The sequence below is a fragment of the Manihot esculenta genome, chromosome 1 (genome assembly GCF_001659605.2).
Source record: "Manihot esculenta cultivar AM560-2 chromosome 1, M.esculenta_v8, whole genome shotgun sequence".
NCBI lineage: Eukaryota > Viridiplantae > Streptophyta > Magnoliopsida > Malpighiales > Euphorbiaceae > Manihot > Manihot esculenta.
This window is the reverse complement of record NC_035161.2, coordinates 6801907-6828884: the sequence shown is the minus strand read 5'-3', so window position 1 is coordinate 6828884 and position 26978 is coordinate 6801907. Positions and strand designations below refer to the sequence as shown.

General features: G+C 34.9%; 3 protein-coding genes and 1 pseudogene across 5 annotated transcripts; 2 read left to right on the top strand and 2 right to left on the bottom strand.

The window, feature by feature from the left end:
* The first annotated feature begins 1817 nt into the window (after positions 1-1817).
* Positions 1818-8370, top strand: LOC110625547 (beta-1,3-galactosyltransferase GALT1). 3 transcript variants are annotated; one of them, XM_021771178.2, is made up of 9 exons: positions 1821-1971; positions 2884-2963; positions 3551-4644; positions 5056-5276; positions 5379-5660; positions 6768-6896; positions 6976-7155; positions 7595-7702; positions 7854-8370. In XM_021771178.2, exons 3-9 carry the CDS (start codon positions 3885-3887, stop codon positions 8064-8066), a joined length of 1893 nt encoding a protein of 630 aa, XP_021626870.1. In that variant the 5' UTR covers positions 1821-1971; positions 2884-2963; positions 3551-3884; the 3' UTR covers positions 8067-8370. The 3 variants fall into 3 exon arrangements, with proteins under 3 accessions (XP_021626884.1, XP_021626870.1, XP_021626879.1); XM_021771187.2 differs by having other exon boundaries at positions 1826-1971; positions 2890-2963; XM_021771192.2 differs by lacking the exon at positions 2884-2963 and having other exon boundaries at positions 1818-1971.
* Positions 8371-12446: 4076 nt separating this feature from the next.
* Positions 12447-13461, top strand: LOC110611498 (E3 ubiquitin-protein ligase MPSR1). Its single transcript, XM_021751889.2, has one exon. It carries the CDS (start codon positions 12456-12458, stop codon positions 13341-13343), a length of 888 nt encoding a protein of 295 aa, XP_021607581.1. The 5' UTR covers positions 12447-12455; the 3' UTR covers positions 13344-13461.
* A 58-nt stretch (positions 13462-13519) lies between these two features.
* LOC110605327 lies at positions 13520-14689 on the bottom strand (annotated as a pseudogene).
* A 2212-nt stretch (positions 14690-16901) lies between these two features.
* On the bottom strand, positions 16902-17943 carry LOC110628303 ((R)-mandelonitrile lyase-like). The gene has a single exon (XM_021774913.2). The coding sequence runs from the start codon at positions 17941-17943 to the stop codon at positions 17020-17022; it is 924 nt and encodes a 307-aa protein (XP_021630605.1). The 3' UTR covers positions 16902-17019.
* Positions 17944-26978: the final 9035 nt, after the last annotated feature.

Below are 26978 nucleotides of genomic sequence, written 5' to 3'. Positions count from 1 at the left end.
TTAGCATTCAAAACAACAAGATCCGAGTTCTGCGAATCCACCAAATCATTGATAGCTTGGGCTACAGTAACATTTGTACGCCCTAACAAATTCCTTTGACCCTTCATCCTTATCCCCTATTACAGTCGTTTTTCCAAAAGTTTGACTTGTATCAGCCACACCCTCCACCACATCTTTATTTTTTGAATTTTGAATTTGATTTGCTAAACCCTGAGATTGAGCACCTACCTTATCCAGTCCACCTTTCGAAAGTTCATCGGATCCTCCGTCGGAATCAACACCACCACCTCTTGTTCCACCACTCAACCCGGCTGCCTCTTCCATTCTCTAAGCCCTATAATCCTCCTCTATTCTTAGCCATCTTGCACCTTTTTGCTTAGGTTTCTTTGGTTGAGCACGCATCCATGGCCCATATGGATACTTGTCACGAGGAATACGCGGTAAGTCAAATAACTTTGAGCAAGATCAATCTGAATGCCCCAGTAGACTACATAAATAGCAAAATGTTGGCAGCCTTTTGTACTTGAAATCTGCCCAGAACCAATTATTCTCACGCTTTGACAACTGCATTCTTCTCTTTAATGGTTGTCTAACATTAATACTGGCCCTTACATGCATATATTCCTTCCAAAACTTGTATAATTAGTAGAGTCAGACTTGATGAACTCCCCTAAATAGGTGCCTACTGTCTGTGCCACCATCTTAGACATGAACTTGCTTCGCAAATTATGAACTTGCTTCGCAAATTATGAACTTGCGCCCAAATATCCATCCTAGTCAACTCCACCATTTTAAGATTTTCATGTGGTTTTAGTTCTTCCAAGAGAATCAGGTTTTAGGAAAAATTCCAAGATCCATTCAATACAATCGACTCAACATTATAGGCATGAAAAAATTAAAAAAGGTATACGTTATTGTCCAAATTCTTCAACGTCATTCCTTTTCCTAGGGTCCAAACACTTGCCATCATATTTTCAAAAACAACAAAAATTGGTTTATCAGTTAATACTCACCCAACCAGACAATACTTCTAATCAGTAGCCAAATCATTAGAGGAACCAGACTAATCATTATCAAACAGCACAACCCTACTCTATTCCTCCTCTAATTGTAATCGAGATGTAATTTGTGCAATAAAAGCATCAGCATTCATAGGTTGAGTCATTAAAAAAACAAACATATCAAAACTAGACAGAAACGAAAAGAGAGAAGAAAAAGATTTGAAATAGAAAATAAATCAAATGAAGAAAGATTATAAAAAAACCTTGTATAACAGAAGAGAACACGAACTCCTATCAGAGGGGAGATTTAGTAATATGATATGACAATAACAGCAATGACAAAATATATAATTTACTTAATTATGGAAATTCCATTAATGACTTTCTAAGATATTAATCAAACTGGCGTTTCTGAAAATTAAAAAAGGTAAACAATTTCTAAAATTACTAAATTTATAATTTATACTCATTTTACTTTCAGATTTATTAATAACTTTAAAATATTTAGTTTAATTAATAAAGATTATCAAAATATATTAATGAACTAAATATTTTAAAATTATTAGTACAAATTTTAATTTTTTGAAATTATATTACAAATTATTTTTTTTATGTTCGCTAGAATTTTTTTTATTAAAATATTTTTTAATATTTAATAAAATTTAATAATAAAAAAAATATTTTTTAATAAAAGTGAAAAATAAAATAGATAAAAATTATATAATGGTGTAAGTATTTAGCATTAGCAAATCAATCATTAAATGCCACGTGGTATTTCTAAAAGCGAAGATTTTGGTCAATATTAAATAACCAGAAGACAGACCGACAGTAACTCATCAAAAGAGGAACATAGATTTTCTTCTTCTACGGAGTTTACTGCCGTTGGACGCATCAACTACTTCATCAAACCACCTTCTCTGCTTAGATCCAATCCTCCGCCATTGTTTCTCTGTTGATTTCATTCACTGAGGTCTGTTCTTACACTTTTCACCACTTCAATAGCTTATTTATGCTGCCTTTTTCCTTTAATTTTTGTTTCTGTACTGCTAAAATCGATTCCGTCTTTTCCAATTGGTTATTGAGACTGGATTCGGTGCATTGTACTTGGATCTGTTTCTTTTTTTTTTTTTCGCTTTTGATTTTTTGTTCTTTATTTTTTCTTTTTGATTTATGTAAAAGTGTGTTTGGTGTCTGAGAATGTTGAGGAGCAGCAAAATGGATGAGAAATTGTTGAGAAAATGGACTATGTCTAACGGCTACAAAAACACATTATGTGGAGGATTGTTCTAATAATTCAAGTAATATTTTCCTCATTTACCGGCCATAGGTAGAATCTCTAATCACCCCTCAGTCTATATTGATCCTAACACGCTCCCTTTCAGTACATTTGGAGACATTTGGAGAATTTAGTTTGCGTAACTTAATTTATTAGTTGACTTTATTTTCCAATTTGCTTTAGGTTTGACTTTATTTTCCAATTTGCTTTAGATTTCCTAGAATTTAAATATATTTTTAGTTTTATTTTTTATATTTTAATTTTTTTTGCTTTTTTTTTTTGTTATTTATTATCATGCCATGTCAAAAGGGTAGCTTGTTGATACTTCAGCAGGAGAATTATTATCAAAGACAACAAAAAAAATGGAGAACTGCTGTTGATTGTTTAGCAGAGCTGTACTACAGTGAAACAGAAGTGAACACTGTGGGGCATATTTTCCATTTGAGAAGTGTGGTTGTGGTCTTGTTTAGAAGTGGACTTTTCCACATTTTCTTTGTTGATCTAACTTCTATCCTCTTGAAATATTGTTGTATGCGTTTACCATTGGATGTCTCTAGATAATGGAGTCGTCACCACATAATTTTATATCCTTTTGTGCTTGTTTAGTCACAGATGGAAAACACTACAGCCACTGAAAGAGAAGAGTAAACTGCTCCCACAAATTTTACCTCTTAACAATGGGCTAGGTGAGGCATTGACTGCATAGAATTACTATTATTATTATTATTATTATTGAAGTAGAATGTGTCTGGAAAAATCAGTTTTGATAGGAGTTTCCCCCAGTGATAGGCAATTTGGATTTTCATTTTGGAATAAAACTGATTGATGCTATTTAGAAATAGTTCAAGGTCCAATTCTTCCTTGTCATGAACTCAATACAGCTTTTCTATTCTTTCTAAGGAAACTCAAGTCAGAGCTATACAATATTAAAGAAGCCTTGAATTCAAGTTTTGTGGTTATTGAATAAGTTCTGCAAGTTGCCTTTTCTTTTTCTGATAGATTATCCTTTTTGATTGTGTTCCATTGTCGTTGTGCTGATGCCTTGTAATATGTGGACAGTATCCCTAGCCATCATTTTAAAGTTTTGGATTAGATGCTTTTGTTTCATGCATCTTTGACTAAACTGTGATCTTGTTCTTTAGTTTTAGACATGCAGTGTTTTAGAGTATTATACTTGTAAAATGGATTGGTGAACTTTTGTACTAGTTTTAGTGTTTTATTGGAAAATTTTTACACTTGTTAATAGATTAATGAATTTGAAATCTTGTTTCAGCTTATGGTCCTGCGTGACAAATTTCATGAACAAGTATGCAGTGGAGTTGCAGAGAAATTGAGCTGCAACAAGATCTTGTACTTTCAGAGCTTGATAGATGGCTCACTCAAATAGCTAGCTGATAATAAGAGATCCATCTACATTTTTATCGTCACCAAATTTCTCATCTTTCTGGACTCTGGAGACATCAACTATTGTTGTTGGATATAGTTAGTGCAGTCAGATAGCTAACTTTTCACATAAAAATTACAGGCTGGAGGGCTGGATTCCTTAAAGCATAATCAGAATGGATATTAGAAATTCCAAAATTTAATGCATCTTTACTGTCAACAGAATGAAGAGATGGTCTGGTGGTGTTCTGATTGCAATCTTGTTTATGCTTCTGATCCTTAGATATGTTCTCATGAAAAATCCCATTGGAGAAAATTATTTGATGAATGCTTTATCCAATGGAAGTAATCCACTTGAATGGGTGCAATCTACGCTTCCACCAGCATATAAAAATACAGAGAATTCTACTCAAGTAATTTCTACTGATACCATAATATTCAGTTTGTTTGCTCAGAGGAATATTTCCAAGGAAGAGCAAGAATCTCTGCGCACATGGAATCTACTGAAACACTTGATTGATCAAGCTCAGGCTTTACCCAGTGGACTAGAGGCTATTAAGGAAGCTGGGAGTGCATGGAACAGCCTTATGGCTTCAATTGAAGAGGAAAGACGTGGTAATACAAATGAAAGTTTAAATAGCAGAGCAAAAGAGAAACAGTGTCCTCATTTTCTTAACAAAGTGAATGCCTCAGGGTTTGAGAGTAGTGGTTTTAAGTTGCGGCTTCCTTGTGGTCTGACTCAGGGTTCATCCATAACAATTATAGGCATTCCAAATGGTCTTCTTGGCAATTTTCGGATTGACTTAACAGGGGAAGCACTTCCTGGGGAGCCTGATCCACCCATCATTTTACATTACAATGTTAGGCTTCATGGTGATAAGATAACTGAGGATCCAGTTATAGTTCAAAACACCTGGACTATAGCTCATGATTGGGGTGAAGAGGAGCGTTGCCCATCTCCTACTCCTGAAAAGAATAAGAAAGGTAGAGATACATACCACATTTTTGTTGTTTTTTATGAAAGTTTACTGTATATGCTTGTTGTTTGGTTTTGTATCTGTAGCTCTCTAACCATATTTGTAGTATATGCTTATAGTTTTGTTTTTGTATCTCTTCAAAGTGAACACTTATGACCCATTGATAGCAATTGGAATAGGTTCCCAAAGCTCAATTTATGTGTTTCCGTTCTGTTAATGTTTCATTTTTTTACCCTTTTTTTATTCTTCTCTTTGAAGTCTGAGATCCATTAGATTAGTGATGCATATCAGTAGCCGTCTCTTTTTCTTTTCTTTTTTGTTTTTCCTTATATTTTAGATTGCCTGCTTCTGTGGGCTCATTTTCCTTTTTTATTGCTCACTCTGATAAGTCATAAACCATAATTGTTTCATGTGGCAGTGGACGAGTTGGATCAGTGTAACAAGATAGTGGGTAGAAATTATACTCAGCCTAGCACACATTCAGAAGGTTCAAGGAGGTCTTCAATGGTTCTGGAGGGATCTAAAAGAAGATATTTTCCCTTTAAGCAAGGTTATTTGTCTGTTGCAACCCTTAGAATAGGGTCAGAGTTCCAGATGACAGTTGATGGAAAACACATAACATCTTTCGCATATCGCGAAGTATGTCCTTCTCATTCTTTTTTGTGGTATTTTTATAATTTTACAGGGCAGGAAGTCAGTTTCTTTGAATTTATTTTCTTTCTTGGTTCATTGTCCATTCAGACCTTGGAACCATGGCTGGTCAGTGACGTTAGGATATCTGGAGACTTGAACCTAATTTCTGTCGTGGCGAGTGGTCTGCCTACATCAGAGGATTCAGAACATACAATTGATCTAGAAACACTCAAATCAGCTCCTCTCTCTACCGAAAAATCACCTAATCTCTTTATTGGTGTTTTCTCCACTGCGAACAACTTTAAACGCAGGATGGCTGTTCGAAGAACATGGATGCAGTATGATGCAGTTCGGTCAGGAACTGCAGCAGTGCGCTTTTTTGTTGGATTGGTGAGCTTTTGCAAGTTATTCTTTCTACTTTTTATTCGGTAACTATTATGGTGCTGATGTTTTCTGGCCTAAGAAAGGAAAGTTATCCCAATTGAAGTAGTGCCATGTGTTAAACAACAATCTAATTGATTTGGCCCTGAAGGACATCATCCTGTTATTGGTGGATCCTAAGTTGGATTAATTTCATCCATTGTCCTTCAACTTAGACGATTATTTAGTAATGTCCATTAATTTTTATTTTTATCATAAAACTCCCCAAACTTTAATTTAAATCACTAAAGAACTCATTAAATTTCACTTATTATCCCTTAACTTAGATAATTATATCACATGTATCCCTCAACTTTAAATTGTATCATAAAATTTCTAATATTTTAATTTAATATATAAATAATTTTTACACAATATATGCTTAAAAATAATATATTTGAAATATTATTTTATTAATATAAATAAAAATATAACAATAATATTAACATATATATAGAAAAAATAAAAACAACCATATAAAATTTGAATGTAATTAAAATAATGTGAAAGTAAAAATTTTTTTATATTAAAATAAAATAATAAAATTACAATAAATAAAAATAAAAAAATGAATATATATCATCCTAAAATCAAATTATAAAATTTTAAGCTAACTATAAATTTTTGAAAGAAAATTACATAATTATAATTTGTAATTTATTGTAAATATTTTTATAAAAATTTTAAAGAAAAAATAAGTTAAATTGAAATTTAAAATTTTTTTATCAAGATTGTGATAAATCTTTACAAGTTTAGGGACAATGGTGACATTTACACATAAATTAACCTGGTGATAGTATGTAACAAGAACTTTAATAATTCTCAAATTGAAGTTTAGGGAGCTTTATGATACAAAATTGAACTTGAGGGATGTCATTGATATAACCATCTACGTTAAGAGATGATGAGAGAAATTAACCTGTCCTACGTTTTCTATTTGTAAGCCACATGTGATGGAAGTCTAAGTTTGTGTATTTGGTATTCTTGACCAACCAGCCACAAGTTACAGGTGTAAAAAGGCAGTGTAGTCATGCAGGCCTGTTTTATGGTCACTTACAATTTTGAGGTGTATTGCAGCACAAAAATCAATTAGTTAATGAGGAACTTTGGAATGAAGCACGAACATATGGAGACATACAGATTATGCCTTTTGTTGACTATTACAACCTCATCACATGGAAAACGTTAGCCATCTGCATCTTTGGGGTAAAAGTCCTCTCCTCTCTTATTTAGACATACAAATGGCTGAATCGTCATCATCTTACTGGCCTCATCTCTTAAACAGACAGAGGTTGCATCGGCAAATTATGTCATGAAGACAGATGATGATGCATTTGTTCGAGTAGATGAAGTGCTAGAATCTTTAAAGAGGATCAAAGTGAGTAATGGCTTGCTCTATGGACTCATTAACTCAGACTCCCAACCTCATCGGAGTACCGAAAGCAAATGGTATATTAGCCTTGAGGTAATCCTCTGGTCTTCATAATTTAAAAAAGAAAAGAAAAAACATAGACTTGATCCAATCTATTTGAGCAAGGCTCACATATTATTCTTTGATGTCTTTCAATTGATGTCACCGATAAAACACATATTTAGTAGGTTCTTCGTTAGTGGATTCAACGAGGGAGAATTTGAGATACTCCTTTGTACCCTCTACTATTTTTGCATAAAATTCAAGACTTGTACAAATGGCCAAAATGCACTAGTGCAGACAAGAAATAGAAATGAATATCATACACAATCAATTGGGAAAAATTTTGGCGCTCTAATTGGTTTGAAAGAGTGTTGCTAGTATAAAGAGATGCATGCTAATTACCTGCGTTCTGTTGCCCTTGATTTTCTGACTATACCAAGTAATTTGTCAATTTCTTGTTACTTACCCTTCCTCGTCTTTACTGAAAAAGGAATGGCCTGAAGAGAAATACCCTCCCTGGGCACATGGTCCTGGTTATGTGGTGTCTCTAGACATAGCGAAAGAAGTTTACAGGAGACATAAAGAAGGTGTTTTGAAGGTAAAATTAGTCGCTGTACATTTTTTCCTTCCCACTTGAAAGTCTTTGCAATCAAAATGTTGCACGAGGCTTCTGTTAAAATACGAACTACTCTACTACCAAATGAAATTAAGATGGACCCATTTGACAATTTTGATGATTGATGTTGCAGATTTTTAAGCTAGAAGATGTGGCAATGGGCATCTGGATAGACCAGATGAAAAAGGAGGGTTTAGAAGTTAGGTACGAGAACAATGAAAGAATCTATAATGAAGGGTGCAAGGATGGTTATATTGTTGCCCACTACCAAGGTCCCAGGGAGATGCTTTGTCTATGGCAGAAACTTCAAGAAGGAAAGAGTGCTAGATGTTGCGGTGATCGATAAACATACATAAATATATACATACACACACATATATTATCATTCATAGTAGAGTTTCTTAGCGCGTCGCAAAACCTCATGCCCGAAGAGACTAATCTTCTTAACCAGCTTTTTAGGATTTCTCTGACGAGGGTTGAGCATATACATACGAGAGAAGGAATAGCAGCCGGGCTTGTTACTTGCTACATCATAGTTTGTGTGACCAATGTATAATTATGATTTAGGAGCAAGGTGATCACATCTCAGTGACTACATTGTAAAGAATCTTATCTGGTAATAGGCTATATTAGGATCAATTTTTTCTCAACATGCAATTCGTTCTATCATTTTATTCTTTCAATCTCAGCTTGTTAGTTAGACCTTTTTGGGTTCAAATGAATTCCTGAAAAAAAAAAAAAATTTAGTTGGAATTAGGAAAAATAAGTTTCTTCCAAAAAAGAAAAAGAATGGACTGTGATTTTTCAAAAAGTTAAAAAAAAACAATCCAAATAAAAAAATTTAACACTTTGTGGAAATTCTGTTTGGATGAGGATGAGGGTAAGGGAAGAGTAAACAAAGGTAAGGAGGGGTAAGTAAACTATGTCCCTTTACTGGGAAAAAATGAGTTAATGGAGGGGTAAGCCTTACCCTCCCTTAAATTCTAAATTTTCTTACACCTAAGGAGGGGGAGGTGAGGGTAAGTGGTTTATTATCTCCCATTACCTCTTTTAATCCTCTTCCTTCACCTCTTTCCAAACATAAAAATGCACATTACTTCTCTTTACATTTCCAGTAATTCATCCATTTCACATTACTTCTCTTTACGTTTCCATTAATTCATCCATTTCACATGCAAATTTTTTTATTGTAATCCTCTTTACCCTTACCCTCCTTACCCTCTTTTTTCCTTCCATTATTTACAATTTCCTTACACTATATTTGGGTGACACTATGTTTGGTTGGAGGTGAAGTAGAGGTAAGTAAAGGGAAGGAGGGATATGTAAATATTTACCCATTCTTGGAAAGAGGTAAGGAAAGTATAAATAAAGCCTTAACTCTCTTTTCCTTTCAAATGTCAACTTTTCCTACACTCCAACTTGGGGTGTAAGGAAGGGGAAGTGAGACATTTCCTTCAAATTTGATATTTATTTCCCTCCTACACCCTCTTATTAGTTCATCTCTTCTCAAACATATAATTTTAAATTATTAACTATTAATGATAAATTTAAATAATATTTTAGAGCTTGTAAGTACATATTAACATATTTGTAGTCTTATATCATATAAATTAAGATTACAATATTATTTTAATTATATTTTTAAATAATTCATATGCATTGTAATACATTTTACAAAATTTACAGTGTCATTCCATGTTAAGAGTGCAATATAAAAATATTCATGACAAAGTGAAAACGATACTTATGCTTACATCCTCGATACTAATCTGCAAAAGTAAGATGACCATTTCTTGCGCGTAAAAACAAAATGTATAGCTATCTGAGAAAACTAACCAACAAAAGTTTTCTCTCAGCAATTTCATCGAACGCCTTGGTGTGAGAAATGATAAGAGACACCCGCCGAATTATTGCTTCCAGGTGCATTTAATTGGTCGCTCTTTAAGCGTTATTTTGATGATGATACTATTTTTTTTTAACATGGCAAGTAAATATTAATGTTACTTAAAATAAATTAAAATAGAAATTAGATTAATATACTTAGAGAATTATTTTTCATTTCGATTTAAATTTAAATATATTATATGATTTAAAAATTAATTTAATAAAAAAAAAATAATTTTTATGAAAAGTACAAGCTCCTTTACAAAATTTTCAAAAAACATGTACTCTTAATATATCTTGAAAATCGTTTTAAAAAATAAACATATTTTTCATATCATTTCTTTGGAATTGAAGTTTTTATGATTGGAAGAAATTGTGCGTTTCAAATGCCTATGTTTTGTGTCAATATCAGTCAATTTGGTAAATTTAATTTGAAATTTCTAAAAATATATATATAAATCAAAATTTATGAAAAATTAAATTGAATTAAATTAAATTAAAAATTAAATTAAAGCAATTCTCAATTTCAGCTTAATCTTATTTTATTTTTAAAATTTAATATTAATTCATTAAAGATAAATTATTAAATTTAATCTAATTGTCCTTTATAAATATTTATTTATTTATTAAAATTATTTAATTAAAATACCACTTAATTGGACTGAAATTTTAAATTACTGAATCTTATTTAGTTTAAATGTGTTACTTGTATTATTTTTACTTTTTAAAAAATAATTTAATTAAATTAAGATAAATAAATTACTTTATTTTTTATTAAAAAAATCTTTAATGAAAAGTTAAGAAAATATGTTAATTAAATAAATATAATTTTAATATTTTCTATAAACTTCAAATTTTAGCTAAATTAGCTCAACCAACAAGGTGTGGAGCTTTACTACATGCTCATAGTCTACAGGAGCGTGATTTACGGACGTGGCAGTGGGATCTTAAATTATCAAAGTAAATACTAACTAAAGCCCTTCACAGAGACTAGAGAAAGAAACCCTCTACGCATTTAACAACTCAAATTTAAAAATAATTCCCTCACCTAAGAAGCGCCATGAATACGAGAAGAAAAAAAACTAAAAACAGAAAAAACCAAAACCCAAAAGCTTTCGATCATGGTGAGGGAAGACGACCATAACGATTGGAGGAGGGAGAATAAAAACTAAACAGGCAGGGACAAGGAAACCCAAGCACTCAAGAAAACAAAGGAAATGGCAATCAAAGAGAACTCAAAAATAGAGACGAAAGACCCTCAAAATGGGATTTGCGGCACAATTGATTCAGTTGATCATGGAATGTATCTCTACTGCTTGTTTTTCTATCATGGTTAATGGCTATTCTATTACTCTCTTTTATCCTTCACATGGGTTTCAACAGAGAAATCTTTTATCTCCATACCTATTTCTTTTTATATCTCAGACTCTCTCTTATTTATTGTCAGATGCACACATTGAGATATCTTTCAAAGTATTAAAATTGCTTGGGTGGCTCTATCTCTTATTGATGTTTTGTTTGCTAATGATACACTTTTGTTTGCTCAAGCATTAGTTCTTGTGCATATAAACCTTCTAGTGATGGCTTTCCCAATTTCCTTCCTTATTTGGTGGAAATATATATAAAAAGTGCGAAATAGATATATTTTTTATAATGTCCTTTTTGATATTGCCTCCGTTACTTATCTCATTTCGTTTGATTATTCATACTTAAGGCAGAGTGGTGTTTTTGCTGACCTTTCTTTGTCTACATCAACTCAATCTCCTAATATCAGTGGTTTCCTCCCCTTGTAGTGTATTTAAACTTAATTGTGATATTACTTGAAAGGATAGTTTTCCCATGCGACAATTGTTTTGATTATTACGAATAATAATAGAACAATTGTGCATGGTATAGCCAAACAGATAGTGTTTATCTGCTCTTACAAGTGAGGTTCGAATTTTATTGGAAGGTCTCAAATTAGCATTAAATGTTGGTTTTTCATTCCTGGGCTCTGAGGTGAATTCTACTCTTTTGGTCAATGTTATTTAGAACCCAGTACAACTCCGACCATGTAAAATGTAGGCATCTATTACGTCTATTTTGAAGATTACTTTATATTTTCAATATGTTTCTTTTTGCTACATTTCTGGGCAGGCCAATATTTGAGGAAAAACTATAATTAAATTTTATTTAAAGGTTTAATATACTCTAATCTTTGTTTCGCTTAAACATTTATTGTAAATATTGCTACTATTTAATAGAGCCATGTAATGCATTTTATTACCGGTAAAAAAAAAAAAATCAATCTGTCTCGCTATTGGCATTTTGTGGTGTTGATCTCCTCTGTTTCTTCTCTATTTGACTTCTCGGAGAATGAAGCGGTGCTAGGCTCCATGGCCGTGTTCAGATGAGTGGTTGCTGGATTTGCTAGTTTGATTTCTGTGTTGGGTGAATTGATGGTTGGGATGGTTATTTTTGGGTCAGGTGGATTGTGATTTGGTTGGTTTGTGGGCTGGGCTTATTGATTTTATGGGTTGTTCTCTTGGCTTTCTAACCCTCTATTATATTGTCCACATGTGAAAAAGATAATTTTTTTATTAATTTTTTAATTATATTATTTTAAAAATAATAAATTTTATTAAATATTAAAAAAATAAAATAAAATAATAATAATTAATTTATATATTATTATGATATAAATAGAAAAATAGATAATAATTTTAAAATAATTAAAATAATAAATAAAAATTATAAAATAGAGAAAATAATTAGTTTCATAAATCTTGCCTAACTTATAAGGAAAAATTAAGAGATTTATTTGAAAAAAAGTTTCTAAGCCAATCCATTGTTGCACTGAAAATATCTTCTCATGGTGATGGAGATTGTAGTGAAAGAGACAGGTTTAGGTGACATGATCAAGATAAGCCAACACAAATTCCAGATCTTTCTACCATCTTCTTTGGTCTTGTCTACATGTCTTCTCTGTGGGCGCACACCATTTCTCATATATTCTTCACCTGCAATTATTTTCCATTCTTCATCTTTCTCTCCCTCTTCAAGATTTTCTGAAATGGCTTCTGAGCCTCATCAGCCTGAGTTATCTTCTGCTTTTGAGGGGATGCCAAGGCATAGAGACCTCTCTTTGTTTTTGCCTTTCCTATTAGGCTTCTCCACCACCACCGGCCGGAGTGAGAGTGACCACCCAGATCAAGAAACGCCAGATACACCCACCCCAAATCAAAGAATCATCCTTATCAACCCTTTCACTCAAGGGATGGTGGTGATTGAAGGAGCTGCTAGTTTGGATTCTCTTCTTAGAGACTTAGCTACCAAGAATGGTCAGCCTCCTGCCTCAAAAGCATCTATAGAGGCCATGCCTTGTGTTGAAATTGCTGAAATTGGAGATCAGGATGGTGAGTGTATGATCTGTTTAGAGGATTGGGAGATTGGTGGGTTGGCCAAAGAGATGCCTTGTAAGCACAGGTTTCATGCTAATTGTATAGAGAAGTGGTTGGGGATTCATGGGTCATGCCCTGTTTGCAGGTACAAGATGCCTGTTGATAAGATGGATTTTGGAAAGAAGAGAGATGATGATGATGATGAGGGGAGAGAGAGAAGAATAATTGAAAGAGAAATTTGGGTTAGTTTTTCATTCAATACTCATAGGAGAAATGAAAACTCAAATCAGGCTTCAGTTACTGATCCTAGTGATGTCTCTTCCTCAAGTCCAGCTCTTGATCATGAAATGGAGGGTTAAGAGTTGAAGATTTTTTGTAAGAATATATATTTTTTTGTGTGTTTTTTTGGCTTCTTTTTAATTAGCATGTATATAAAGATGATTTACGTTCATCTTGAATAATAAATAAATTTGTGTATGTCTTGTCCTTGTTGATTAGCAAATTTGAAGTTCATAACCATGATAGCGTAAAATGAAATGAAGCTTAGATACATTGAATTGATTGCAACAACTGGGTTTTGCAGCAAGTTGATAGTTTTCACATTCTTTAATGGTTACAAGTATATTGGTAGAAGCTAAGACTTTGCTATGGATGTTCTTGATTAGGAAATAGAGAAGCAATCTCTCGCTCTCTTAGAATCTTGATCCCTTGATATCTTCCCAGCATTAACAGGGTAGCCATTGGATTTGTGCCTGGGGATTACAAGAAAGTTGAGCCATCTATTACTCTCAAGCCCTTAATTCCATAGACTTTGTAATCTTTGTCAACAACTGATCCAACGGTGCAACCACCATGGTAATGATAATAGGTTCTAACATTGTTCTTGCAGAAATTTCTCAGCTCATCAGGAGTGGACATCAAATTATTCTGTGGTACAGTCTTCAGGAACAGAGCAACAGACTCAGATCTTGTTACCCTTTTCAAGCAATTGAGACATTTCAATGCATTCATCCATGTCTTCTTCCTTTGATGGATAGTTGAATTGCACTGAAGGGTTTTGCCTGGGATCTGTGCTGCTCAATTTCAGCTTCCCTTCAGATTCTGGAAATGCAAGCTTTATTACAATTGGCATGCTTGTTGCATTGAAGCTTACTGGTAAAATTCCTCCCTGGACTATGAATTTGAAGTCTTTTGCAATGCCTGTGACTTGAGGCGTATCTGGCAGCCGATATTCTGCTTTTGGGTCTGCTAGAAGGGCACTGGCTGGGCAGTCTTTCATCTCTTGGCCAACTCCTTTCAAATCCAACACAAGTGAGAGATTGAAATGCTTGAAATGCTTTTCTGGCCCTATGCCACTTAACATTAGTATCTGGGGACAGCCTAATGCTCCTGCTGACAAAATAACATCTCCCCAGGAATTCAAACTCTCAGATTGCTTAAGGTAAGCTTCGTAAGTTTTGATCACTGCTTCCCTCGCTCTTGATAAACCTAATGCCACAAGCTTTTGTCTCATTTCTTTTTACCAGCATCATTGGAAGACAGCATATGAGCATCAAGAGATCGAACATCAATCTCTTTTTCTTTGAACACCATGTGCAGATGTCTCTACTTACCATTGCTATGGAAAATGATGCTCCGTACAGTTGCAGCCAACAGAATTGTGATATTTTCTGGATTCCCAGCACCCGGAAGATCAGCTAGGGCGTGCCTGATTCCAAATTCATCAAATATGGCCCCACCAATCTTTGTCTCTCTACACGAAATAGGATAAAATAATTAAAAAATTTTTAATAAAATAATAAAATAAAATTTGAATGTATTGAATACTGACTTTAAGAATCTATTTTATAATTCTCTAAAATTAAGTGGAATATTTTAAAATTTAATTTTTATAATTAAAATAATAAAAATTTATTTTTAATTTATCATGTAGTAGAAAATATAAAAAAGAAAAAAATAGAGGATAAAATATGAATGATTTTTTTTAAGTTGTATATTATTTATAGTAAAAAAATAATTGTCGTAAATTATTATAAAAATTTTGAAATAATATAGTAAAAATATAATGGGTAGATTTAATATTAGGTTTATATATTAATGATTAGATTTAATATTAAATTAATATATTAAATTTATAATAGTAAAAAATTTTTATAAATAAAATTTTTAAGATTATAAATTTTTAATAATCATAAAATATTTTAAAATTAAAATTTAATTTATAATAATTTTTACATATTTTAAAAAAATTTTTATTGTTGAATTTAAAAATTTAATGTGTATAATTTAAATATGATGTTTTTTGAATAATAAATCAAATTTAGACTATTATTTGGGTGAAATTTTTATTTCTATAAACTAAAAGCTATTTTTTATATATTAATATCATATCAATCTTATACACTCTATGGATTTTGCTGTCAACACTGTTTTGCATTAATAGGTCATACACACGTTTAATAGTTTATAAGTATTAGAGATTATGCCATAATCTCATAAAAGTGATTTTATTCTACACTTTATTGTCAACTTTCAAATTTCGCTCCACAAAAATTTTGCAAGGAGGAAGATAGAAATGGCTGTAGGCAGAAGACAGACTGCTTGGAGAAGCTGTTTAGCCGCTGGAATGCTGGTTGGCCGCAGAGGAGCAAGTCTGCCAGGCTGGGGGGTGGGAAGAATCTAGACCTGAAAGAAGTTGAACCAACATGCCAGGGGGGAAGAATCTAAACCTGAAGGAAGTTGAACCAACATGCCATAATTGGCTGGGGAGTCTCCAAGAAGCATTAAATGCTGTCTTATCTTAGCTTATAAATAGGAGTCCCACGAGTTTGTAAAGATATAGGCAGATTATTAGAATTTATTTGTTTTAAGAGAGTTCTTGTAATCTGTACGGTCACTATAGTGAAATACACTTTCTCTTTGAGAAAATCTCTTCTTCTTTACAAGTGTGATTGTCCCAAATTCGTCAATTGCTTTGTGAGTTTGTTGAAAAGGCTTACTTGTGTTGGTTTTGGGGAGAACAACCTCACTAACAAGTTGAAAGGTCTTGTGGCGTGACACGTGGTATATCATCAAATGTTTATTGCAATTTATATACCACGCATAAGAAATATGAATATCATTAAAAGTTTTCATCACATCTAACACTTCTTACACACTAGGAAGGGATAACGTTAAGTAGTGATTTGTTAGTGGAAAGATATTTTTGTTGGAAAAGGTTATTGTAATCAGGGATTCTTTATTCTCAATATTTATGTGATAACAAATGAAAATGCATCTTTTTCTGCTTGCTTGTTTGATTTTTTTTTTCTGAAACTATTAAATCTTTGGAAATTCTTTTTTGGAAAGTAGCAATTAAAGCTGAAATTGATTCTATTACTCAAAATGGTACGTGGATTTTAGTAGACTTGTCTCCAGGAGCTAAACTTATTAGTTGTAAATAGATTTTCAACATGAAATATAATCCAGATGGGTTAATTGAAAAATATAAAGGAGGACTAGTAGCAAAAGGTTTTTCTCAAAAATAAGATATAGATTATTTTGACACTTTTGTTCCTGTAGCTAGAATTTGTTATATTAGAGTATTAATTGTTTTAGTTTCTATACATAAATTTGTTATTAATCAAATTAATGTTAAAACAGTTTTTTTAAATGGAGACTTGGAAGAAGAAATTTATATGGTACAACCTTATGGTTGTATTGTTTCTAGTAAAAAAAATAAAGTTTGTAAATTTCTTAAATTCTTATATAGTTTAAAACAAGCCTCCAAACAGTGACATGAAAAATTTGACCAAATTTTGCTGAATGATCATTTTTTCTCTGTTGAAATTGATAAGTGTATATATACAAAATGTATAAATTTGTGTAAGTCTTATCCTTGTTGATTAGCAAATTTGAAGTTCATAACCATGATAGTGTAAAATGAAATGAAGCTTAGTTACATTGAATTGATTCCAACAACTGGGTTTTGCAGCAAGTTGACAGTTTTCACATTCTTTAATGGTTACAAGTATATTGGTAGAAGTTAAGACTTTGCTATGGATGTTGTTGATTAGGAAATAGAGAAGCAATCTCTCGCTCTCTTAGAATCTTGATCCCTTGATATCTTCCCAGCATTAACAGGGTAGCCATTGGATTTGTGCCTAGGGATTCCAAGAAAGTTGAGCCTTCTATTACTCTCAAGCCCTTAATTCCATAGACTTTGTAATCTTTATCAACTGATCCAACGGTGCAACCACCGTGGTAATGATAATAGGTTCTAACATTGTTCTTGCAGAAATTTCTCAGCTCATCAGGAGTGGACATCAAATTATTCTGTGGTACAGTCTTCAGGAACAGAGTAACAGACTTAGATCTTGTTACCCTTTCAAGCAATTGAGACATTTCAATGCATTCATCCATGTCTTCTTCCTTTGATAGATAGTTGAATTGCACTGAAGGGTTTTGCCTGGGATCTGTGCTGCTCAATTTCAGTTTCCCTTCAGATTCTGGAAATGCAAGCTTTATTGCAATTGGCATCCTTGTTGCATTGAAGCTTATTGGTAAAATTCCTCCCTGGACTATGAATTTGAAGTCTTTTGCAATGCCTGTGACTTGATATTCTGCTTTTGTGTCTGCTAGAAGGGCAATGGCTGGGCAGTCTTTCATCTCTTGGCCAACTCCTTTCAAATCTAACACAAGTGAGAGATTGAAATTCTTGAGATGCTTTTCTGGCCCTATGCCACTTAACATTAGGATCTGGGGACAGCCTAATGCTCCTGCTGATAAAATAACATCTCCCCAGGAATTCAAACTCTCCGGTTGGTTAAGGTAAGCTTCGTAAGTTTGATCACTGCTTCCCTCGATCTTGATAAACCTAATGCCACAAGCTTTTGTCTCATTTCTTTTACCAGCATCATTGGAAGACAGCATATGAGCATCAAGAGATCGAACATCAATCTCTTTTTCTTTGAATGCCATGTGAGGATATCTCTACTTACCATTGCTATGGAAAATGATGCTCCGTACAGTTGCAGCCAACAGAATTGTGATATTTTCTGGATTCCCAGCACGCAGAAGATCAGCTAGGGTGAGCCTTATTCCAAATTCATCAAATATAGTCCCACCAATCTTTGTCTCTCAACATGTTTTGGAAAAGTAGCATAAAATAATAAAAGTTGAGTAGTTTGCAATTCTCTAGTATTAAATAGGGTATTTTAAAATTTAATTTTCATGATCAGACTTATAAGAATTTATATTTAATTTATACTATCCTAGAAAGTATAAAAAAAAGAATAAAATAGAAAATATAAAAACAGAAAGAATAAAGTAAAAAATATGAATAATTTTTTTTTTGTGAAGATGCATATTACTTATGGTGGAAAAAATAACCGTTGTATATTGAATAAAAATTTTAAAATAAATAATAAAATCACAACGGTTAGGTTTATATATCAAATGCAATAATAAAATAATTTTATAAATAAAATTTTTAGCGATTATAAAACTTTTAATAATTATAAAATATTTTGAAATTTAAATTTATTTTATAATCATTTTTGTATATTTTAAAAGATTTTTCATTGTTAGATTTAAAAATTTAGTGTATATATTTTGAATCTGATATTTTTTTAGACTATGAATTAAACCTAGTATATTACTTTGGAGAAATTTTTGTTTCTATAAACTAAAAATTATTTTTTGTATACTAATATTTCATTAATCTCATAACACTCTATAGATCTTGTTTTTGTGCTAATAGGCCATATGTAAGCTCTAAAGATTATGCGTTGCACTGTACACTTATATAGGTGATATTATCAAATATATTGTAATTTATATATCACGCATAAAAGGTATGAATATCATTAAGAGTTTTCATCTCATCTTCTCATTAATGCAATCTAGCATTTCTCACACACTAAGAAGGTTATCGTTAAATAGTGCTAATAGAACTAACAAGTGACTTGTTATTACCTATATGAATATTTTTCATGAGATTTCCGGTACCAGTTGTTGCTTTATTGAATTTGCTTCATTAATAGGCTCAGGATTCGAATTTGATCGTTATGGACTAGTACCAAGATCTAGTCCTAGGCAAGTGGACCTGATTTGAACAGCATGCATAGTAACCATGAAAATGACTCGTTCTTTAGTAAGATTATATGAACAAATACCTTAACCAAAATATGTTATTGCTATGGGGCATATACAATTACAAGGGAATGTTCAGTACCGATTCTTATAGTACTGTTTGGGAGGTCAATAAGCTAATTCCTATAGATGTTTATTTGCCAAGTAGGTTGGGTTCTTATTATTGTCAATTTCAGATTGGCCAAGTTTCATTCCCCTTGATATTTCATTTATTAACTTCTTTTTTAAAACATTTAGATTAACCAAAACCACTTTTGACTCCATATAGTTAATGGATTTAATTCCATTTTTCAGTAGCCGTTCAACCGTATCATATTTTAGACAAATATGTCTATTTTTACTATTGAAAATTTTATTCCTTATAATAGTTATTGTCGTTTGGCAATCACAATATATGAATGACATTGATTTTATTTTTAACATAATATTTAGCCACTCTAGTCTCATTATTATATAATTTTAGAGTAATAAATTCTGACTCCATAATGATTTTGACAATAATAATCGAATTTTAAGTAATTACACCACCAATTAAATATATAATCGCTAGTGAATTTTTTTCAGTACCTCTTGATGGGCGTCGAAACCATCAAAAATAAATTTCTACTTTAAAATAAAACTTGTGATAATGATAAAGTAGGGTTGATTCCACAGAGACTGGTAAATGGATTAATTCTATTGAATAAAATAAAATAAAATAAAATAAAATGGGGGAGGTTTTAAATATAGAAAAAAAAATTAATTTAAAGGAATAATTTTAATTTCAGTTTTTATGGATTGATCACAGATACAAAATAATCTCAATTTAATTAATAAAACAGATATCGAAAATGTTTCAGGTATTTAATCATTTTTTAATTTTAAATAAACTAGTTAAGAGATACGTTAACTAATTCTAACTTTTGGACAACCGTAGGAGACTTCTAGAATTTAATCCAATTATTGCATTAAGAATTAAAAGAATATGATTCTAACTAATAAATGCGAGACGCTCGATTCATTTAAGTTAAATTATATTATGCCTTAAGAATGCCTTACGCAACCTAATTCACTACTTATTTTAATTTAATTAAACAATTACGGATTTAATTAACTGAATAGCAATCTACCATTCTATCAATTCAGATGGCGCCTTAATGCAACAACCCACAGAATGATATTAAACAATAAACACAAGAATAATATAAATACCAATAATTGAGAGAACTATAAAATCACATAAATCTCACAACCGATTTAACTGGAACTTTAATTATCTTTTAACTGAAAAGAAGAATTTAACTACACAAGTTCATGGCTAAAAATAGGAGATGAAAGATAAAATGAGATATCAGATACATCAGAATATCCCCTTTTTATAGTGCTAAGATTCCTAATCTAAATAAAAATAGCTAAAATCAAAATTGAGTACAGTTTGACAAATAAGAGTTATCTGTTTGGTTCCCGAATTTGAAGCTCGTTCTGTTCGTCAAGTATGTTTGTGCCTATAACACAGTCTATAACACAGCTCGTCTAGAGTATCCTTTTATGAATTTAATTGTGGCCACCTTTTATCTTAGAATGTGGATTCCAAATTGAATTTTTCTCTTGTTATCCTCCAATCCTACCAAGATTAACAAAATTTAAACAAATCAATCTGTTTTAAACGAAATCAAACTCAATATCTAAATATTTTGTAATATTAAAGTTGCATAATTGTGCATATTATCAAATCCCCACACTTAGATCAGACTTGCCCTCAAGTATGTAAAAAGACTCACAAAAGCTACCCATAATCAATGGCTCACAAAGTTAACTCAACTTATTTCAAACAACCCGCATTTCACGGTAAAATCTTATTAATGTATACAAATCATAAAAGAAATATCAACACAATCTTCAAAAGCTGAAATATAGCAAACTCATTCTTAATATGTGATCATGCAATGAAGTTTCATCAAATTCTTAAATTAGTGTATAAAGAAATATATACCCAACCAACCAAAAAAGTCTTTTAAAATTATAATTTTCACCAGGAAATCCAGAAATCCAGTTTTTTTTTATTTTATCATTTTTATTATTTTTTTTTTTATGGTTTTGGTTTGAGATTTTCTCGACTCCTATGAGGATACTCTCCCAACACTTGTTTTCTCCATTCACAAGGGATATCCCTTGGACCCAAACCACCCGGTGATGGTAAACCATATTATTAGTAGTATGTTTTGAATTATTGACTGTCCTTATGGGGTATAATTGTAATACCCGGCTAGACTCCGGTATCGGAATTCCTACCGTCCGGTGGAATCTCGGATGTCAGAGACCTCTAGAAGGGTAAAACCATGTTTTCATAAAATGTTTTAATGTGTTTTATGGTTTTAAGTAAGATGGAAATGAGTTTTTGCATGAAAATAACCTTGGAGGAAAACCCAGATTCGACCGCCGAACATGCAGGTATTTCGGGTGTGCCTTAGGCCCCCGAAGGCATAAGTGAGGGAAGTCCAGGTTCGGCCGCCGAACATGGCATGCATGCGGAGGCACGTTCGGTCCCCGAATGTGGCCTGGCCAGCCACTATAAAAGGGTCCCTTAGCCGAAAACGGGCGAGCTTTTCTCCCCATTGTCGGCCAAGGTGAGCTCTCCGCCGTTCCTCACCAATCTTTGAGTTCTTCCTTCAAATCTTTCACGATTTTCACAAATTTTCATCTTGTTTTGAAGATTTTCAAGCTTTGAGCAAGTTTTGAGCTTGGAGACCCAAGGAAGTTGAAAATCTCCCATCTCCAAGATTAGGTCGTCTCTCTCTCGATCTTCAAGAGGTAAGAGCCGATCTTAAGCTCATTGCATGTTTTAAGTAAGTTTTATGAAGATCTATGGGGTAGAATGCATGTTTAGCCTATAGTTAGGGTTATGAGTTTATGTTGTGTTTTTGAACAATGTGGCTTGCCAATGCATGTTTGATGTGTTGTAGATGGGGCTTAGGATAGTTTGAAGCCCTAGGAGCTGGTATGCTTGTGTATGTGTGTTGTAGAATAGGTTTATGCATGTTTGGATGGTTTGGGAGGCGTTTATGCATAGAAGAGCTGAGTTTCTGCCACTAAGGGAGAAACCAGGTTTGGCAGCCGAAGGAACTTTCGGCCGCCGAACATGCTTGTGGAAGCAGCCTTCGGCTGCCGAAGCTTGCCCCCGAAAGGAGACTTTCGTCTCTGTCTGGGAGTTTCGGCCGCCGAAAGTGCCGCCGAACATGCATGAGTTTCGCCTCTGTCTGGGAGTTTCGGCCGCCGAAGGTGCCGCCGAACCTGCCTGACTTTCGGCTCTAGAGGGACTTTCGGCCGCCGAACCTACCGCCGAAAGTGCCCTGTCCAGCCCTCTTTTGCATGTTTTTCTATGGTTGTTTCATGATGTTCTAGGGGGTTTTTGGGGAATGTTTTTAGAGTTATGTTGTAGTTGTTTGGTCCCTCATTTGAGTCCACCTGTGTAGGTTCGGACCCGAGGAACCGAGGACCCCAGCAGTGAGTTCAGCTGCTTCTGAGTCAGTAGAGCTTCAGTTAGAGGTGAGTGGAATAACTCTTATGCTTTTAAATAAATAAACCAGTTTTAGCATGATTCACGTATCATGAATGCCATGAGATATAATAGGGTGCTTGCATTAGAACTGTAACGACCTGAAAATCGGACCGCTACCGGCGCTAGAATCCGGATCGACTTAAGGCCGCCGGGACCCGTAGCAAGCCAAACATACATCCTGGAAACCTGTTTAATCCCATACATGATCAAGAAAATACATAAAAATTTAAAACTTTTCTTTCATACATCCAACTCAACCTGAACATATACTGCACATAGCCATAATCATAATCATGATCCCTCTGTGGGATCTCATCAATGACCCAATGGGCGATACATCATAAGATGAGTTGGCTTTCATGAACATAATAAAACATTTTGATCATGTAATAAAAGGGATACCTCATATACAATGTCAAGCACAATATCTAATCCTCAATATCATTACATAACTGAAACTGTACTCTTACATAACATTAATACATTTATCATGTCCACACTAACTATTACATACACGTGACTTCATTACTCTTGTAAACCTCCTGGTCTACCCTGTACCTGCAATCCTGGGGAAATTGGGAGAGGGGTGAGCTACTAGAGCCCAGTGAGCAGAATAATAAAACACTTAAAACATATGATAACATGAAATGCATCACATCACAGCTAATCACATCAAGGATGAACTTGTCACCAATAGCCCTTTACATGGTCCAACTGTGCCAGAACGTAGAATGGGTCCTGGTCTTTCCCTTACATATCATAACATAATAGTGTCCAACTGTGCCAGAACGGAGAATGGGTCCTGGTCTTTCCCTTACATAGTGCCAGCGAACGTAGAATGGGTCCCACTGGTCTTACTTTTCGTACCGTACATATCATATCATCATATCATAGATCGAGGGCTATGGATCATTCAACATTCATCCACATCAACATCAAAATGTGCAATGCAACATATTCATGAATTCTAATGCAAGCAACCTAATTCATCACATGGCATTCATGATGCATGAACAATGCTCAAAACTTTGAAATTTATTTACTTTAAACGTAAAGGTTTATTCCACTCACCTCTGGATAGCTCTGACCAGACACTAGGGCAACAGACTCACTGCGGGGGTCCTCGGTTCCTTGGGTCCGAACCTACACAGGTGGACTCAAATGAGGGACCAACATACATGAACATAACTCTAAACTATTCCCCAAAAACCCCCTAAAACATCATGGAATAATCATAGAACAACATGTAAGAAATGGCTGAACAGGGCACTTTCGGCGGCAAGTTCGGCGGCCGAAAGTCCCTCCAGAGCCGAAAGTCAGGCAGGTTCGGCGGCACTTTCGGCGGCCGAAAGTCCCAGACAGAGACGAAAGTCTCCTTTCGGGGGCAAGCTTCGGCAGCCGAAGGCTGCCTCCACAAGCATGTTCGGCGACCGAAAGTTCCTTCGGCTGCCGAACCTGGTTTCTCCCTTAGTGGCAGAAACTCAGCTCTCCTATGCACATTCGCTTCCAAAACTACCCAAACATGCATAAACCTATTCTACAACATTCCCAATTATACACAAGCAAACATACAAGTTCCTAGGGGCATCAAACCATCAAAAACCCCAACTACAACACACAAGCAACTCACATTGTTCAAAAACACAAATAAAACCCATAACCTAACCATGAGCTAAACATGCATTCTACCCCATAGATCTTGCATAAAACTTACTTTAAATATGAAATGAGCTTAAGATCGGCTCTTACCTCTTGAAGATCGAGAGAGAGACGTCCTAAACTCGGAGGTGGGAGATTTTTGGGTTCTTGAACCTCAAAGCTCTAAAACTTGCTTAAAACTCAAAAATCTTCAAAACAAAGTAAAAACTTGTGAAAAACTCGAAAGATCTGAAGGAAAAGACTCAAGATCGGTGAGGGGTGGCGGAGAACTCACCTTGGCCGGAAATGGGGAAAAAGCTCGCCCGTTTTCGGCTAAGGGACCCTTTTATAGTGGCTGGCCAGGCCACGTTCGGGGGCCGAACGTGCCTCCGCATGCATGCCATGTTCGGCGGCCGAACTTGAGGTTCGGCGGCCGAACCTGGACTTTCCTCACTTATGCTTTCGGGGGCCTAAAGGCGCTCCCGAAGGCATGCATGTTCGGCGGCCGAACTTGAGGTTCGGCGGCCGAACCTGAGTTTTCCTTCAAGGTTGTTTTTATAGAAAAACTCATTTCCATTTTTACTTAAAACCATGAAATACCTTAAAACATTTTATAAAAACATGATTCTACCCTACTAGAGGCTTCCGACATCCGAGATTCCATCGGACGGTAGGAATTCCGATACCGGAGTCTAGCCGGGTATTACATTCTCCCCCCCTTAAGAACATTCGTCCCCGAATGTACCTCAACTAGCACATAGCATGGCATGAAACATAACATACATACATACATAGCACATAAACACATAGAGATCTAACCTTAAAATAGATGAGGGTACTGCTGGAGCATAGACTCCCGTGTCTCCCAAGTGCATTCCTCCAAATTGTGGTGGTTCCACAGGACTTTCACCATCGGGATTTCCTTGTTCCTTAACTTTCTGATCTGGGTGTCTATGATCCGTACTGGCTGTTCAACATAGGTGAGATCCTCTTGGACCTCCACATCAGGCTCACTAAGAACCTTGCTCGGATCTGACACAAACTTCCTCAACATTGAAACATGGAAAACCGGATGGATTCTTTCCATTGAAGTAGGTAAATCCAGCTTGTACGACACATTCCCAATCTTTTGCAAGATTTGGAAGGGCCCGATGTATCATGGGGCTAGTTTACCTTTCTTCCCAAAGCGAACCACTCCTTTCATAGGAGACACCTTGAGCAATACCAGATCCCCCTCCTGAAACTCGACCTGCCTTCTGCGGATGTCTGCATAACTCTTCTGTCTGCTTGCAGCAGTCTTGATCCTTTCTCTGATTAGGGGTACTACTCTGCTGGTAATCTCTACTAGCTCAGGCCCTGCCAAGGCCTTTTCTCCAACTTCTTCCCAGCAAACAGGTGATCTGCACTTCCTCCCATACAAAGCTTCATATGGAGCCATCCCGATGCTAGCATGATGGCTGTTATTGTAGGCAAACTCCACCAAAGGTAGATGCTGCCTCCAAGAACCGCCAAAGTCCAGCACACACATTCTAAGCATATCCTCGATAGTCTGGATGGTCCTTTCTGACTGTCCGTCAGTCTGGGGGTGGAAGGCAGTGCTGAAATCCAACCTAGTACCCATGGCACTCTGCAGACTCCGCCAAAACCTGGAGGTGAACTGGGGCCCTCTATCTGACACTATCGAAACAGGAACCCCATGCAGTCTGACGATCTCATCTACATACACCTGCGCCAACTTGTCCACAGAATAGCCACTCCTGACAGGGATGAAGTGAGCAGATTTAGTGAGTCTATCCACAATCACCCATATGGAGTCCAATCTGTTGGACGCCGCCAGTAACCCCACTACGAAGTCCATAGCTATATTTTCCCATTTCCATTCTGGAATGGGTAGCGGGTTAAGCATTCCAGCCGGCTTCTGATGTTCCAGCTTCACCCTCTGACACACTTCGCAGGCTGACACAAACTGTGCCACTTCCTTCTTCATAGCTGGCCACCAATAAACCTTCTTTAGATCTTGATACATCTTGGTGGCTCCGGGGTGAATGCTGTATCTTGCATTATGAGCCTCTCTCATAATGTCTCCTTTTAGCCCTATGTCATCTGGTACACATAGTCTGCTCCCATAGCAGAGGATCCCCTTGCTGTCGAATCTGAACTCACTATCATTGCCTGACTGAACAGTCCTGGCAATCTTTACTAACTCCAGGTCCTCATGCTGTTTCTGAGCCACCTGCTCCAGAAACACGGGTGCCACTCTCATCTGGGCCACCAAGGCACCTGTACCAGACAACTCCATCTGTAGACCTTCCTCAATGAGCTTGTAGAACTCCTTCACCACTGGCCTCCTCTCTGCCGATATGTGGGATAAACTGCCGAGTGATTTCCGGCTTAAGGCGTCTGCCACAACATTCGCCTTACCCGGATGGTACTGAATCTTGCAATCATAGTCACTCAGCAGCTCCACCCATCTTCTCTGTCTCAAGTTCAAATCTCTTTGACTCAGGATGTACTGCAGGCTTTTATGATCTGTGAAGATCTCACATTTTACCCCATAGAGGTAGTGCCTCCACATCTTGAGTGCAAAGATTACTGCTGCCATCTCAAGGTCATGCGTGGGGTAATTCAACTCATGCTTCTTCAGCTGCCTAGAAGCATAAGCGATCACCCTCTCATTCTGCATTAG